The sequence below is a fragment of the Trematomus bernacchii genome, unplaced genomic scaffold, assembly GCF_902827165.1.
Source record: "Trematomus bernacchii unplaced genomic scaffold, fTreBer1.1, whole genome shotgun sequence".
NCBI classification, from domain to species: domain Eukaryota; kingdom Metazoa; phylum Chordata; class Actinopteri; order Perciformes; family Nototheniidae; genus Trematomus; species Trematomus bernacchii.
The window spans coordinates 15,596,372-15,613,853 of record NW_022987973.1 but is presented as its reverse complement, the minus strand read 5'-3'; the positions used below and the strand labels follow the sequence as shown (position 1 = coordinate 15,613,853).

The following is a 17,482-nucleotide window of genomic DNA, read 5'->3' as shown; positions in this document are numbered from 1 at the left end:
GTTTCTCAAACTTACCTACCCCACATTTAATAAACCTTTGTTAAGGGAATTTTACAGCAACAGTAATAGGAGTGAAACACGGGAAAGGTAAGAGTTCACACAATGTTGGATGTTTCATAACTCAATTTAACCAATAATATAAACCTTAAACGATAAAATCAGGTTATTTTTAGTCAGTTCTAAATCAAAGACAAGGTTTGAATTGAACTGACGTTTTGCGATACTTGTACTTTACTTGAGTATTTATATGCAACTTCATCAATCCACTCCAATACAGTTCAGAGGGAAATCAACCATATAGTATTAAGTATATAATATATGCTACTAGAAATCTGAATTCATAATAATATATAACAGGTATTATTATTTTGATATTTGAAGTACAGTATGCTGATAAAACTTCTGAACTTTTACTTTAAATATTTGAATCTAGGACTTGCAGTTTTATATTTTATACAGGTAAATGATCATCCAAAAAAGTGGGCTCAACCGCATCATAAAACGAAGATCCATATCCTACCAATCCCATTATTGAATCCCAAAATGTAATATTGACCAGATAACATCTTCTTCTACAACATTTTTGCTTAAGATTTTATGAAAGCATTGAACTGGCAAGTAAAAATGAACTGAAACATTTTTGTTCTTTTGAGAAAATAATTTATTTTGGAACACATTAACCATATTTCCTCACATAAGTAGACCACACACACACCACTGTTTTTTTTTCTCAACAAAAAGACCCAGTGTTCAATATCAGAGTACATCATGTTGTTCAACTATGTGTTCCCCGACTTCTAGTTGTCGCCATATCCCTTCACCGTCTTCTATTAAGCATCAAAATGTTTGTAATAATAAGTTAAAGCTGTAAAATGGTTAGTGTAGGTTAACGTACTGTGGGCTCCTATACTGTACACTTGCCAGGGCTGATAAGATTTCAAATAATAAATACTGAGCAGTGTTCATCCCAATACGTATTTGTTGGATTCATTCACATTTAAGATTTTTAGATATTTGATTTCTTCGGTTTCAAGCAATTAAACATGAGCCCACAATCTAAAAAATAAACAAGATGCTTGAAGACTTGGGGTTAGGTCAATACACAGGAGCACGTCTTCATATCGATACAGTAGAAGAACCTACACATGAAAAATGTACATGACATATTTTGGTCTAACAAACTTTGACACGTTTTCCTTTCACTTTTATTATTATAGATAAATCCCTCCTGGTTGTTTATTGCCTTATTTTTCATTACTGTTCCCTTACATATATACTATGTTAATATATTCCTTTAGCCTTTTCATTGTTAAAGTGAAGAAGCTTTGGTTTTTGTCCATCATCACTCACGCTCTGACGCATTTACACAAGTAAATAACACAAGAAGTCATAAAAACAATACAAAATACAAAAAAAAAACAATACAAATAAGTCACAACAAAAAAAAGTACATCCAAACCTGCATTTTTGTGCAAAGCTGGCGGGAGGCAAAACTCTTGAAATGAACACGAATGGCTCTTACTGCTGAGATTGGGTTTGTGCTGGTGTCATTAATATTCATCTGATTTTTCTAACGAGACAAAAAAAAAATCCAAACTACAGCTGGCTTTTTGCAATGAGAGCTGTGGACAGAGTGAAGCAGGAATATAATGTCACTGCGAGAGGGGTGAGGGGATGTTAGCAGTTGTAGTTTGATCTCTCTGACAACAGATGGCAGCCATGAACAGTGATGATTGTAAAGAAGGAAGGGGGCGGCTCAGACACATCTACAGTTGGGGATGAATACCCTTTGAGTCAATCGGGTATCTGCCTTAAAGTCACTGATCCACATTAAATACAGTTTCATTCAATGCCTCTATAACATATAGTGTTTCTATCTTCCATGGTCTCCTCGTATCATACAGTACATAGGAATGATTGAGTTACACTCAGTGAGGTATACAGATTTAAAAAGTGGGAAAAGAAGGCCATTGGTATTGGATTGATGCTCAGTATTGGCAGATACCCTGAGTTGAGAGGGATAAAGCTAGATTGGTTAATCCCTTTGTCCCTGTTTTTGATATTATTCAGGCCAGCATTAGTGAGATTAATACCTGGATTTTATGGTATTTGCACTGAACAACCTCCAACAAAGCAGGTTAAATTTAAGCCATTACATCTAAAATAAACTATCTTCGTAGCATTGTACTTGAGGCAAATTATTTGATTACTGGTGGTCGATTGTTGATTACTGTATAAACCAAACTAATATTTCAGTAGTCAACAATGAACTAGAGCTGAGGATAATTACTCTGTGGTCATAATGTTGCAGCTATCAGACGTAAAAATGAAATATGAATTGTACCGACATGCTACATTTCCTGAAACTTAAACAAAAGCTACTCCTTGCAAATACCATGGAACCCAGGTCTATTAGGACACAACCAGGTGGCTGCTGTCAAGCACCACCCACCTGTCTCGTCACAGTGTTCAGATTACTTGGCTTGACTTTGCCTTGATAAGCCCTTACAACAAGTTCTCCATCAAATTCGAGTTTTGAAAAGTCCACAGGTCCCATTATTGCAGTTTGATTTCCTCAAGACACGTTTCAGATAGATTTCAAGAGCGTCAACGCTCAGCCCAGTTTTAAATAAGAGAAGCTTTTCAATGCGATCAAAAAAATGCTCATATGTCTTGCGTTCAGTGTCCACCATCTAAATTAACAATCACCAGTATAATTACAAGTAGTACAAACAATCCACTGAAATAAACATTTGGTTAAGCGTCGGTATCCTCAGCCCTCCTACTCATCACACCTCACAGCTCAGATTATAAGAGAAAACCTGCTGAACTTTCCCTTTGACAGGGCGGCATTGGCCAATCCGCCTGTTGCATCTTCAATATCAACCAACATCTGCTAGAAATGCAAAAGTTTACAGAGATGTTTAAACCAAATGTGAAGTGCGAGTGTCTGTGCAGTAACAGAAAGATATCAGACTCTCAGCTGGACCTGCAGCTGATCAAAGGCAAATGAAAGAGTAAGAGGGCTTAAAGACAAACAACACAGGGAACATTTGAGTCATCTAACTTTATGTTATCATCCTCGCTCCCCCCAGTAATTCCTCTCTGTCACAAGAAGAGCTAAACTGACAATAATCTCCAATACCTGCGCTTCGACTAATTAGAGAAAAAAAGAGGGAAAGATTGTGTCAAACAGGGTGTAAAGTGCACTGAACCAAAGTGATCAAATGTGACCGTGGGAATGTGCACGGATCCCTTTTGGGGTTGATCCCTGGTCATGTATGTGAGCACAAAGTAAACACTCATTGCCAAGTGCCAAGATGATGTTATGAGCTGGAAATAAAGCTTAAAATTCCACCATAATTCCTACCTTTTTACTGCACATTTTCTACAAACAACAGAGCAACGGTTCACCCGAAGGAACAGATATTATAAAGGGCCATCAGACCATGAACTGGGAATTTGGATCACACCTACCAAACACAAAGATCACATGCTCCGTCACGGGTCTCTAACTCTCGGTCACACGGGCGCACACACATACACACACACATCTGTGAGTTACATACAAACAGTCATACACACTAAAAGACGCTGTGTTGGTTAAGACAGCAGACTAGGCTATATGGCCTTGGCGGTGATAAGCAGTGAGCTTCTTACAGGTGCAGTAAATGAGCACCGACTGCAGCACAGTCCTTACAAACTTAAGGAGGCTTCTTGTGTGCTCTTGTTGTTTCACTGGGCTACTCTCAAGTGGCGCTCTCACTTCACGTTTTAATGCCAACATGACTTCAGCTCTCGTCATATTTAGTCTGCGCCTCCAATAGCTAAGGGTCATTGTTGTGTAGATAAAGAGAACAAAATGTTCCTGCTCTGAATTTCGAAGTCTTCCCAACGGAAACGAGCAACAAAGGCAGTTAGTTCTTTGTTCCCTCACATACTGTGAGTAGATAGTGATTACACAGGGGGGGCTTTAGTGAGGTCGTGGGGACGTGTTTGGGTCGGGAGCGGTGAGTAGCACCAGAAGAGAAGGCAGACAAGAGAGAGCAGTTTAAGGTTGAGTTCAGGTGTCTCCTCAGTGCTGGAACAGTGGGAGAGGGTGAGAGGTGAGAGGGCAGAGAGACAATCAGAGAAATACAGAGGTTAGAAGTTTAGGATTTTTCCTCTGCGCAGGAGCTCTCACTCTGAGGGACACTTTGGCACGGTGGTTTCTGTTTCTCCCACTGGCACATGGCGTTGGCGTAGCCCACGATCACTTTGTCCATCCAGGTGAGCGGCTGGGGGAAGAGCACCGCGCCCTCGAAGAAGCCCAGGTGGCCTCCGTGTAACGTCAGGGAAAAGATCACGTTGGGCTTCTTTGCTAAAAGACGACACAGAAGCGCACAGGTATTAGGTCTCTGCACAGTGCACGGACACATGAGGAAATATGGGTTTACCAGGGATCCTTTTATGACTCTTACACGTAGTTAGAGTGTGTTTGCATGGTTCAACAGATAAAACATGACTCAACTTCTGGCAGCTATGTTTAAGTGACAACTTCTACTACAGCCTAAAGTCTAAACCAATTCATAAGTGGCCAGTAAAATAACAGCTAAGTTCAGGTGAATAGAAAATAACAAAATGTCTCTATTGAGTTACAAAATGAGGAAATGTTTTTCTGACCAATGCAACTGCGCCAATACCCCAGCTTTTAGATAAATTGTTAAAAAAACGAACTTTACTCAGGTCAGCCCCACGCTGCCGAATAAAACAGTTTCTGCCTGAAAGTCCTTATTGTCCTGCTCTTATCTGGGTTAGTGGGGTAGCCTGATGCAGTTGACTTGTGATCAAATTCCCACAGGGCTTTTACTGCCGTGCACTATTGGTGACAGCTGCTAGGACCAGTGAGTGCTCGTCCAGACCAAGAGCTTCCGCCTCGCTGTGCGCCGAGTGACAGGTGGGAACAGAAGGGTCTGGAGAACGTGCTAAAAATAGACATTTAAGCCTTGAAGACAAACATATGTGCTGTCGCAGTGATAAATTATTGTTATTGTCAAGCTTTTACTTTGTTTCTCTATATGAAAATACATTTCAAACATGTATGTTAAATATGTTCTTACTTTGTAGCAGCCACATTCACTACATTAACGCAATGAAGAAGCAATAAACTATGAACACAAGAAAATAGAGGTCATGCTTTGGTGCATTTCTACAGCAAACATAACACTTTCCCATTGACATAACAAACAAAATAGTAATTATATTATATAGTAATCATATTTAATCTAGTTTTATTACAGCTCCAACACAGCCAGTGTTGATCTGGTGAGTCCCTTGTGTCTGAGTCACAGTATCACAGTTTAGAGCAAAGGGCAGCTGATCCTCATTTCAGTAAGTGTTGCTCTCTAGAGTCACATGCACTTCCAGTCATGACTTATCTCCACACACACACACCCACACACACACCCACACCCACAGGCTGAGGAGAACCAAAGAGAAGATTGCTTCTTCTATTTGTAAATGGAGGTTCAAACACAGTCCCTGTTTTAAACATATATTCAGAGGCACACATGGCTATATTTGAATAAGTATTACAGCTGCTGTATAACATTACCCATAGACCTGCCCTGTGAGCCACACCCTGTGCTGTTCAGGCAAACTCAACAGAGGTCTTTTTGGAATAGCAGGCGTGTTTTCTAAGATCCAAACCTGGAGTGTAAACTGCTATCAATCGTCAGACAAGCCTTTTATTTAAAAATCCTGTTTGCTCTGTAGAGGATCACCCGCAAATATGTACCATATCTGTCCGCAGGGACATCTTCTACTTATCAAACTCAAGTACAACACTGCACTGTATCATGCCAAGTATAGACAGTGCATTCATTAATCAATACTTCTTTTGGTTTATCTTTTTTTGGAAATCTGTGAATATGTCTGCAGTATTACATATCGATTATAATGTAATACCATCATTTGTTCAGATTTTGAGTGTTTTCCAATATCAAATCATAAAAATACTATTTGAAATGTACAATAATGTCACTTTTATTTGATGCATAACTCTGACACGCTTTTTCCTACACATTTTAGTAGTAAAAGTACATTCTGAGTTCTGCTGCAGCTACAAAGGACAGAGGTTACATTGAACTGCATTGAATTTTCAAACCACAGGAAACATAGCTTCCTTTTGTTTCAATGTTATTATATATTCATGTATAGTTCATTGAATCTGGTTTTAAATGAACAGATTTAAATATGTTTAAATATTAAATATATTTAGGTATGTACTTCAACGTCATTAGTTTAAATATTAGATTTTTTGACATATGTCTGTATATCAGAAATGTCAGCTGAATCACATGAAATTCACTAAATGTTATCAAGTAAGTAACCAAAGAAAGAATCTTAAAAATGCTTTAGTTGCGTGGATAACCAAGGTTAAAATAGCTTATAGGGTTTGTTGTTTAACTTGGAGTTTTTAACATTATTGTTGAACCCTGCTGTGTGTCTGTTACGGTGCATGTTGTCAGTTACCTGCTAGTGTGCGAGGGATGGTGAGCAGTGACTCATGGACTAGAGGGTCGTCTGCAGAGTTTACGAGCAGCAGTGGCACGTTTACCTGAAACAAACCAATACAATTCCATACATCAAACAAATGCACAAACACACCAAAAAGAGAACCTTAATATGAGATGATGAGGTGTCACAAAGGCAGTCCTTACATTGTGGATATAATGAACACAGCTTTCCTTCTCATAGTACTCTTTGAGAGAGCTGTGGCCGTGGAATTTTCTGTTGAAACAAAATTATAAGCGATGCCATTCCCTAATCAACAACAAATAACATAAATATAAACAATGCCAGGTAAAACGATATGATTTACAACACCAAAGCTGAAACTTTTATTGAAAATAATGTATTTCTTAACATACCTCATGATGCTGTCGTCGATCTGCATGAGAGACGTCGCTGTGTACAGTCGACTGATATCAAGATCTATCCTTTTTACTGGGCTTCCCCCAAACAGACTGTGCCTGTAACATGCAAAATATACATTGCAGGGGTAGACATTAAGGGTAAAATTCCACTGGCCCGGATCACTGGCCTCACCATTGTAACCAATGGCCCAAGAGCATTCGTCCAAAATAATCGACTAATAATGAAGAAAATGAACACATTTGTTGCAATAGTAATTTATGCACAAACTACATTACTACTTGTACTACAACATTTGAATCATCAGTTCTTCCTCATTTTCCTCAATTGTTCATATTTGGTTTATTAAAATAATTATATTGTGGTCATTGTTAAAACATGTCTGCTATTATCTTTATTATGAGTATTATTATTTGTATAATGCGCTTTCTGCCTTCCTGTCATTCGGAGTTAGACATGTAATGGCTATGTAATAGATTAGATTAGAACCTTCATTATCCTAAACTGCTGGGACATTTCCCTATAGCGAATACCTTTATATTTTCTACCCTTCACTTACTTGTCAGCATAGGTCGGCATTGATGTACAGAGCCGACAAAAGACCTTGTTTATATTGGCATCATATTGAAGCCAACTCCATCGATCAAGCCAGTGTGGCTGAAACTTTCTCTCCCTCTTCTTCTCATACTCCCAGTCACTCTCCTTTAACTCCTCCGGTGACTTTCTTTTATTTGAAGATTGTTTTTTGCCCGGCGCTTGGCCGGTTACCGCTGGTATTAAAAACATTTTGGCGAATGGTTAGGTGGCGAGAAAGTCTGTAGTGAAGGAGCGCACTCCCACACGGGAGCCTGTTCGCGCTGCGCTCCGCAGCAAACAGCTGTTTGCTTTTCACCCAACAACGACAACCGCCTCACGAAACGTTATGTTATAGCGTTAATAAACGAAACAATTTAACAAAATTGTTTGTCAAAATACCAATACCACAGGACAATTTTCTTTTTGAAAGCAATAGTTTTAGTGGCCCGAGCGGGCAAGTGGAAGTACGTTATGCTGGCCCGGGGTGTCTAAATAGTGTTTCCGGGCCAGCGGGCCATTTATAATGTTGAGCCCTGCATTGGTACATAATACACTCAAAAATGGTTCATAAAACGTTTTAAATTAAGGACTGGTGTGTGTGCAGTAAATTAAGCAAACTCTAGTGTAATGAAGTAAGGGTTGGATGAAAATGATTAGGGAATCCTTGGTATAATTGTATGCAGTCTATTGTGTGGGCAAATACAATTAAGAAACACAAAATGTTCTCTGTTCGAAGTTGGACTACGGTTCTTTGGGCACATCAATGATACCTGTGTGAGAGTATGATTTTCTTCATGTTGTCAGCCATGAGAAAATTGTAGACGCGTCTGAATTGGTCCCACTGCAGGAATGTTTCCTGTGCCCTGAGAGATAAAGACAAACACACAGGAAGTGAGCTTTGTGCAGCCTGTCTGCATTCCAAACAACACACTAAATGTCCTGTGTAATCCACTGGACAAAGAGTCCTGCTGGCAGAGAGCAGCAATGGTGTCAGGCTTTAACATGCAGCTCACTGACGGGGACAGGCCGAACCAACACAAGGACTAAGATTATTTTGAAAATAACTGACACAATGTTTTTCCTTTTGGCATTTCAACAACATGAAAGGTCAAATACATCTATAAAAATAATCAATCAATACTCATTATTAGTGGAAAAGAGGGTAGGCACAGCTGACGCAGAATGCACGAACATTTGAAAAGCCTATTTCTCAAAAGGCCATGCTCTAAAGACCCATCATTCTTTACTGCTTTCATCCAAATGTTAAAAGACGCAGCCTCTCATGTCTGCCACGATACGCTAGCTGCATTTAAAGCACAGAAGGTGTGGATCTGTCCAACATGAGCACAGACCACAGAGTCTGCTCTAACACCCACATGTAAGAGTGGTTTTAAATCACCATTGTACAACATTTGTTTGCCCTGCATGATTTCTAAATAGGATGCTATGTACACAGAATGCTTTTTCTACCCATGCTGTCAGACAGATAGTTCAGTTTGTTTCATTGTAGAAATAAACCCTTCTGCTCTTTATGCACATCTGATCAACTGAAATAGATTGTACAAATATGCATAGTAAAAAAGACACAGCCTGAAGACAAAGAGACAAGTAAAGGCAAACTGTAAAATAACTAAAACTGGATGAATCGTCGCAGAGCACTAACAAATATCCTGCGGCTGATCAGAAGTCATTTTTAAAATGTTGCAAAAGAGAGCTGTCTATTAACTAAGATTAAAATAGCAAACAAAATAGCTGCATGACTAAAAGAGAGACTTTGTGACAAAACATGTGACAAAACATGTGATTACATAAAGCGAGCACTACTCATTTCGTGGCATTGTGCTGAGCTTCATTTATATTTAGAAATGTGCGCACATCAAGTGCTAGTGGTGGCTTTGATGATAGGATGCATTTTAATTAAGAGATGAGAGGACAACAACCCACCTGAGCGCGCTGTACCCCTGACAGACGCTGACGCAACACAGCACTCGCTCCTGGTTGATCCTGTTCTCGCCCAGGAACTTACAGACGATGTTTCCACCAAGACTGAAGCCCACCACCATCAGCTGCGTCTGAGGATACGTCCGCTTAATGTAGCCCACCATGGCCGCAAACTCCCATGTGCACCCTGTAAGGCAAGTTAAAAATCAATATGTAATAACACCTCCTGGATGGACTGTTTCTGTCTGCTCAGCAGTTTCAGCTGAAGGTGCCTTTAGCTCAGGGCATTACATTTGTGTCTCTTTAGACCTTTAAAAGGATCCACGGACTGAAATCCCTTATTATCTATAATTCTGGGAGCCCTATGTTCACACTCCAGCTCATAAAGCCTTTTAGCTTTGACCTATAAATTATGTTGATTTGTCCTAATGAACTGTGATATCAAAACACCTTTTACAAAACATCAAATTGAAATGAGTGTGCCACCAAAGGATATAACACGCCTCAACCAGACAATTTGATGAAAGTAGCAGCTGATCCAAAAATGATGATACAGTATTACCGATTATTTTATCAAATCAAAGCCTTTTTTTAATTTATAAATTAGGTTGTCACTCCCTAGGTAATTCTGATGTGAAAAGGTGTTTCTGAGGTGGCAGGAGAGAACATTTGAAAGCAGCTCTTTGGCTCACCATAGGTAAACATGCGCGGAGAGGTGAGCTCGATGTTGGGAAGAGCTCCAAGGTGGTTCAGCACAGCGCAGCGGTAACCGTCCTTCTGGGCGTAATCCACAAAGGTTCGAATGTAATGCTTCTCGCTATGGTTACCAATACCAGGGCATATCACCATGGTGATGTCATCTGGTGAAACAGGCAGATGGAATCAAATGTTTATTAGCCGGTGAGAAATATGAAAGCACAGTATGTCACTCTCCTAAACAGCAAATTAATGGATTAAAAGGAAGCAAGGCAAAGCACTGCAGCAAATCTAAAATAAAAGATTGGGTTTTCTGTTTATCATTTAGCAAAACAGAATGGAAATAGGAAGGTTACTTTTTTTTAAATTAAATTAAATGTCTTTTAAGTCTTACGTTTTCTGAGATAGTTCAAAGTTGAGGTGGTTGGACCAGGTTCATTAGAAATGTGCTATCCCTCATTAAAAAGAATCAGCCCCTTATAAGTGAGTCCATTTTTTTTACCATAAGCTGAATTGGAATACTTAAATATTAAAAGATGGCGATAATGTCAGTAGTGAATTTACTTTATAAGTCTGTTTTCGATACATCTTAAATCACCTATATTTATTTAGCTTAACAGCCTCTTTCCCTGACCCTCACTTTAAATAAGGAACAACTCTCCCAGTAGGAGAAACATTTGAAAAGGTTGCATGAATTGTCTTAGCCAAAGGAGCAGTAGTAGAATTACAATAAAAACACGTTGATGTGTAATATACAACAAAAACTACAAACTGCTGAGGAATATTTTTGCTTAGGTGTAAGTCTTTGAACTAGATCATCATTCTTTACTCTCTGTTTCTTGTTTCTCATGGCTCAGGCATGTAGCCTTGGGAAGTTGCTGTTATCTCTCTCACATAGAGGCAGCTCTGTCTCTTTCTATTGCCAGTTTATAAAATAGTTTATTGTCCAGGCACACCTGGAAGTCCAGCATATCAGATCAGATATCGTCCCTCTGGCAGACAACCATAAGTTAAGGACAAACAGTTATATTTCCTGCTTGTTTCGTCTTAATATGAAGACTGTTGATTTATTATTTTCTGAACTAGTTCAAATCTCTGACGAGGGGAAAGATTATTCAGAAAACAATTGTAAATGTTTTTTTTTATGTTTGGTATTAAGAGCCAATCAACCATCAACTATTCAGGTATGGTCAATCAACCAATGAAAACAAATGATTGTTAAAGAAGAAGTGTTGTTGATCAAATGCATTACCTCCTGTTCGATGGTCACCCACTGGCTCAAAGAGGTCAAAGGTCGCAGTGGCCCCGTCCTGCATGGGTAAGTACTTTCTGACTCCACTGGGGTGAGGAGAGCTCACCCGACCAAGTTTACCATACAGCGCCGTCTGGAGATGACCACTTTTACCCCAGAGTAATGGAGGAATGTACCTAGAAAACACAAAAATAAACCATTAAATGTACCTAGAATCATGAGCTAATTTCACTGATGCACTCAATAAAAACACAAGATAGTGCCCAGAATTAACATTTACACCATTTTATCCTGAGCAGATACATTTGCATTGGTGGTTTATGATGCAGACATTTACATAATTATTGATGTCAGTCTGTAGCTGTGTTTTCATAAGTTATGCTGGAGCGTGTGAACTTGAATACGAGCTACACCTCTGCAGGAGTGAGCTGTAGGAGTCAAGTCTTAAGTCATATTTCTTTGAAATATTGAGCCTTATGTTGGGCAATATTAAGAATCACCATCTTATTTCCAGACTGATCCCAAAATAATTTGAACAAGTTGACCTTAAAACCATTTTAGGTGCTGTTTTTTTCAGCTGCCTATCCTATCATATGAAGGAAAGATTAGTCAGTGCTTTAGTAGTAGACATGGTTGATAAAATGAGATATGTTCTCATGTAATAATGCAGGCATAAATTAGATGATTAATGAATGTCATTCAGTATAGAGAGAAGCTATTAAAGGGGTTATTAAGAAACAGCATAGTTCACAGGTTAGGGGGAGACAAACCAAGCCTTTAACAGTTCAAATCCAGTTTGCAAATGCACTTTGCTTGTTTATGACATGTTAGTAAAGGTTTACCTCTTCACACTTTCAACTACATAACAACTTTTTTAAAATCCGGGTTAAGAGTTGGCCATCTTAGAAGTGACCAATTCCAGATAAATCAGATCAGCATAACTGTAAGCGAAGGCAAGAACGCAACATGGACACTACTTTTGTGTATACAGTACACAGACCAGAACACAGAGACAGTAGTAGAAGCAGAGAGCAAAGGAATCAGCTACATCAATAGTTACACAAGCCCTTTAACCTTGTGTTTGCTCATCTCTTCCTGTGACACCCAACAGTAACTGCACCTAGAAAATACACTCTTACATAAGAGCGCTGTCAATCACAAAGCATCTGGTGATAATGTAATCACTTCCAGCATTCACTGAAGGTTGAAGCTTAACCACAGGTTTCTAGAAGGTAAATGGCAGGCTTAATCTGCATGACTGCAGGAAGAGAATAGACTCATAAGTGTAATGTGGATAAGATAGTTGGCAGGTTAGTTGAATTCATCCGGAGGAAACAGACAACTTAAAACAAAAAAATACTTTTTTTCTATATTTGTATTTTTACCATTCCATCCCAATCTGAAAAATCTCGATCACTAGCCCCAATAAATACCCTTTTGCCAATTAAAATTACAGTGCAGTACACAAAGGAGTTTAACCTCTTGAGAAAGATAGACATTTGTGTTCTTCAACGTATAACTATAATTGAAATTATTAAAATGTACTCTTTACTACTGTATCGTTTGTTTAAATCTCAGAGTTTGTTTTATTTAGCATGATAAACACAGCAGTGTGTTGTTGTTCCTCATAGCTATTAGGTAAGGGGGAAAAGGAAACAGATGTGTCAATGTGGTTTGATCAAGCAAAGAGCTTTAGTACAGACATAGAATCACAGGCCTTTGATCGTTGCAGGGTGGGGAAATACCAAAAACAATTTGTTAATATTTAAAAAAATACCAAACGGCTTGTCCTGACAATTTGACAAATGTCATGTTGTCTCTTTTCATTGTGAGACTCTATTTAACTGTTCTTTCCATGTTATGTCTGTTATTGGTCTGTCTACAATCTCCTGCTGGCTTGACACATGCACTTTTAATATCACATTAGCTCACTTAATATCACTTGTCCTCTCTGTTAGCCAACAGCCAAGTGTGCATGTTGCCAAACCAAATGATGTTGACTCTGTTAACTTCACAGAACCCCTCCTTTGCTTTCCACTGAGTAATTGATCTTGGTTACACAACACTGCAGGGTTACAAACGTGACATCTAAACAACACAGAGACACAACACGGATGATGCACACGCCAATATGAACAATGCAGACAGGTTAAAGAACTTTAATTATCTCGGTTCAAGCACACAGGGAGGCAAATATTCCTCTGAGCAAAATATGGCAGTTCAGGAGGGAATGATAACAAGCAAGGCACAACTGGAAACATCAGTGTGGCCTTATGATCCACTGTCACTGCAGCTGAAAGGCAAAGGGCTCAGTAACAATCGGTTATATAAGCAGTCACTCATGATGAGATCCACCCTACAGAGCTGAAAGTATCACAACACCAGCATACCACAAGACATAGACAGTGATGCTCATTCAGGAAAAACTATAAAGTGAACTTTAAGGACAGGTAAAGGGTTTCCCAGAACCTACAGCACATTGTTAGAGCAAAGCGGCTAACCTGGTTTAGCTCTGCAACAACCACTGGTTTGCATCAGTCATTATAAACCCAGATGGAAGATTCAAATATAAGAAGATATCGGAATTGCCCTGAAGGGGAGACATGTAGCGTCATAAATGTAAATATGTTTGCCCGGTGGAGAACAAGTCTATATTTGTAATGCAAGTGAAACAAACAGTCTACCTTTGGGATAAACCCAAACAACAGCCTGGTGTTTAATTCATGCCAGAGCTTAGGGCACAGCCAGATATCTCTGGTACAGACTCTCAGGAACACTGATGACAGATGGGACCACTGCCAGGCAAACTGCTACCTTCACTCAGCCCCAGATGGCTGACGAGCAGTGCCATATTCATGGGAACACCCTGAGTTACAGACTGAGTTACTCACTCTTTGGTCAGCTGAGGACAGGACTTGAGAAGAAAGCGGTTGAGGGGTGTGTCCTGGTAGGTGAGGTCCGGGGGTGCAGTGGGGCTCTTAAGGTTTAGGCAGCGAACGAGGATGTAGAGCACCGTAGCAACCGCCGCCAGCTTCATGCCGTCGAACATGGCTGGCAGCTCCGGAGAGATGGTGTGCACGTCTGTATTCTGGGTGTTCATGATTATTCTGAAAAACAAAAACAGTGGCCCATTGTTTCAGTGCTTTCTCTTGCCTATTTAGAATATACAATATACTTAAAATAAAATAACTAATAATAGTCTATTTGCAAATGCAAAGCCAATGAATGAAGAGCTTCTTTTAAAATCAAACATACTCCTTTTTTTATTATAAAAAATCTAATCATGATAAGCACCCATTTTTGTACATAACGTTTAACTTATTTCCTTGAATTTGGGGTAAACTGTGTAAGTCATAGATGGAATGAAGCACAGACATAGAAAGGAGACAAATCTGATGTTGTCAGACTGACCTGAATATTCACGCTCAAAGTGCTGCAGTGACAGATCTGTGGGAATATAGGCGGGAGCAATTTAGTCAGATAAAGCACTTATTTAATACACTTAATTACTTTACAGCCGACGAGGTGCCAATATAAAGTTGCGTTACATAGAAGATAGAGAGGGGGACATTACTTTAAATAAATCAAACACACTGCACACATCACTTCTAATGTGATGTCCAACAGAGATATGCCTTAACATATTTACTTAAAAAAGCTACATGTGTTGTTTAACACTTTAAACAAAGTCAGCTGAGCTGTGAGACCACAAGGCAAAAACAGGAACGGTCAAGATCACAGAGAGATTGCAGTATCTCATGTCTCCAAAAAAAAGGGGAAGTAATGGAACTGGATTAAAAAAATTAGATGACAGTGTTTCCATTGTTAAGGAAAATGCCCATAAAAAGACTGCATTTTGCTACTTTTATTCTGATAAAGATACATTACAAGCATATAAATTGCCAGGATAAAAGTGCTCTTTACTCACATTTTATGTTCAAGTCTGCCTCCAATGACAGCTCTAAAAGTCTGAATATCTGAAGAAGGCGAAGTCACAGTGATGTGGTCAAACCTAGAGACAAACACATAAAATGGATTAGGCTTAATAATAAACGGTATTATTTTCAATGTGTACTTAATTATGTTGAAGGTCTCATATAAGTCGCTTGATACTACAATAGTCCACTGTCTTGCCAAAAACCGGTCTCTGGATATGTTTCACTGCAAAGCATGATGTCATCACAGTAATGTAGGGCTCAAATTATTGTTAAACTTATGAATATTGATATTGTATTAATTGTTCACTATACAAAAGCTATATTTAGTTACTTGCTTTTCTCCACTACTGTTATTCTCCTTTGAATAATTAGGATAAAATTGTTTAAACCCTAAAACACTAAGTTCATCTGAATGTATTACCATGTTTGTAACAGTGTATCTGTCCTCAAACCACCTCAAGGGAGATCAGGGGAAGGTATATTAATCTTCCCACATGATCTTCTTACTATAAAGTATATCCATTTAAAAGTAATATATATCCTGCTCTTTCCATTTAAAATGAGTGTTTTGCCACAGAAAAGGAGGTTACCAGCACTTCTATATTAAAAAAAAAATAATAATTTAAGATTATTATCTACAAAATAGCTTTAGCCCAACTATTGTAGATGTTACACACACCACCTGTAAACATAGCTCGGATACAAACAAACATGGTGCCAGATATATCCCCAGCTACATTATATTTTCTTTATTAAGTAACCTCTCCCCACCTCCACAGAGCTAACACCCCTGTCACCCACTGTCAACAGATCCAGTGAGTAGGTAAATATGGCAGTTGTTCTTGCTAAAGTGTGTGTATTATAAGCAACGCTGTGTCACCTTATAAACTATCCACTTTGGCATCAGAGCAGCTGCTAACATTTGATCTTCCTTTTTTGTCACGGCTCACAACAAACCAGAGAGGAGTTAGCAGACACAAGGGCACACATACCGAGGTTAGTTAGCTTACATAGCGAGAAAATTGTTATAAATAGGTACATTTCTGGACGCAAATAAAGGACCTGCGCATCTGTGTTATGTTTATCCGGGAGCAGGCCAATAAGCCCCGCTGCATCTACGGTCACCCTGCTGGTGCAGATAATGAAAACCATGTTATCTTTTTGACGAGTTAACTGTACACCGTGAATATTTAGTAAGTAAGGTCAAATATCGGTAATATACTAATAAAAAGCAGCACAAGTGGCCTGTTTTTCTTCTAAGTATTGGTGTTGTTGAGCCCATCTAGAGTAACGGACAGTCTTAATGGTCATGTGTCTGCCGTTGATGAGGTAGCATCTCTGCTGTATCAACCAGAAACACAGCAGCATCTTTAGCTCACTTACCTCGGCTTAGAAGAAAGGAATCAGCTCCTTGCTGCTCGAACGCGACAGTCCTATTTTATATTCGTTGCATTTTGTTTGTTTGTATTGGTTTCTGAGGCTCTAACGTTAAACCATAGCTGACGGATGAGTAGTACGCACTCTAGTCTCTAATTCACAGAGCTGAAGCTAGCCACACTAGCCGAGGAACCAACAGCAGCTCTGACATACCTGCTATCTCATTGGTCAAAAGGGAGGATGACGCGGCATCTGAGCTCATTGTCAACGCCCCTTATCTGTGAAAAATTACAATGCCATTTTTCACATTTCTTTGTTATTAGTATTATAAAACAGTGTGGCAAATTATAATATATGTTTCCCCTTGTTATGACAGTTTCCTAGAGAAAACTATATTACCGCAGGACGCAAATTATGTATTAATTTTAACAAAAACCTGTCCCTAACGTGACAGGAACGTGCTAAAACCTGTTACATAACATTTCAACCACACTGATCTACATGTAGTAGAGGCATGCATGAGTGCCTCTTGGTTATTATGTTGTTTTTATAACAGCTGGAGATGCATTGTTTTCATAGCGACAAGTGGGACCTTGGGCACTATGACACTCAAACTCAATATTCCCCTCATTATTTCACTTTCTGCCTCAACTGCTTGATGTTCATTACGCCATACTTTAATATTTAGTTAATATGTTGTTTTTGTTTTAAATCAGCAAATACAATGATGTAAAAGTACAACTTTTGGTTTTGATAGTCAACTTCATGGTAAATGTGCTTATTAAGA

General features: G+C 38.9%; 1 protein-coding gene across 1 annotated transcript; it reads right to left on the bottom strand.

The window, feature by feature from the left end:
- Positions 1–637: 637 nt before the first annotated feature.
- LOC117471730 (monoacylglycerol lipase ABHD2) lies at positions 638–16,896 on the bottom strand. The gene is made up of 12 exons (XM_034116930.1): positions 16,702–16,896; positions 15,309–15,392; positions 14,792–14,827; positions 14,272–14,487; positions 11,381–11,556; positions 10,125–10,292; positions 9,436–9,619; positions 8,262–8,354; positions 6,912–7,013; positions 6,702–6,771; positions 6,514–6,598; positions 638–4,360 (listed from the first exon to the last, which is right to left on the bottom strand). Exons 4-12 carry the CDS (start codon positions 14,478–14,480, stop codon positions 4,152–4,154), a joined length of 1,296 nt encoding a protein of 431 aa, XP_033972821.1. The 5' UTR covers positions 14,481–14,487; positions 14,792–14,827; positions 15,309–15,392; positions 16,702–16,896; the 3' UTR covers positions 638–4,151.
- Positions 16,897–17,482: the final 586 nt, after the last annotated feature.

What these genes read in the sequence shown, in the direction of transcription:
- LOC117471730 (XM_034116930.1), bottom strand. Translation starts at nt 14,480, where the DNA reads ATGAACACCCAGAATACAGACGTGCACACCATCTCTCCGGAGCTGCCA. An exon ending in CAGGGGTACAGCGCGCTCAG is followed by an intron (nt 8,355 to 9,435) that starts GTGGGTTGTTGT and finishes TTTATCTCTCAG; the next exon opens with GGCACAGGAAACATTCCTGC. An exon ending in CATCCCTCGCACACTAGCAG is followed by an intron (nt 4,361 to 6,513) that starts GTAACTGACAAC and finishes GTCGTCTTTTAG; the next exon opens with CAAAGAAGCCCAACGTGATC.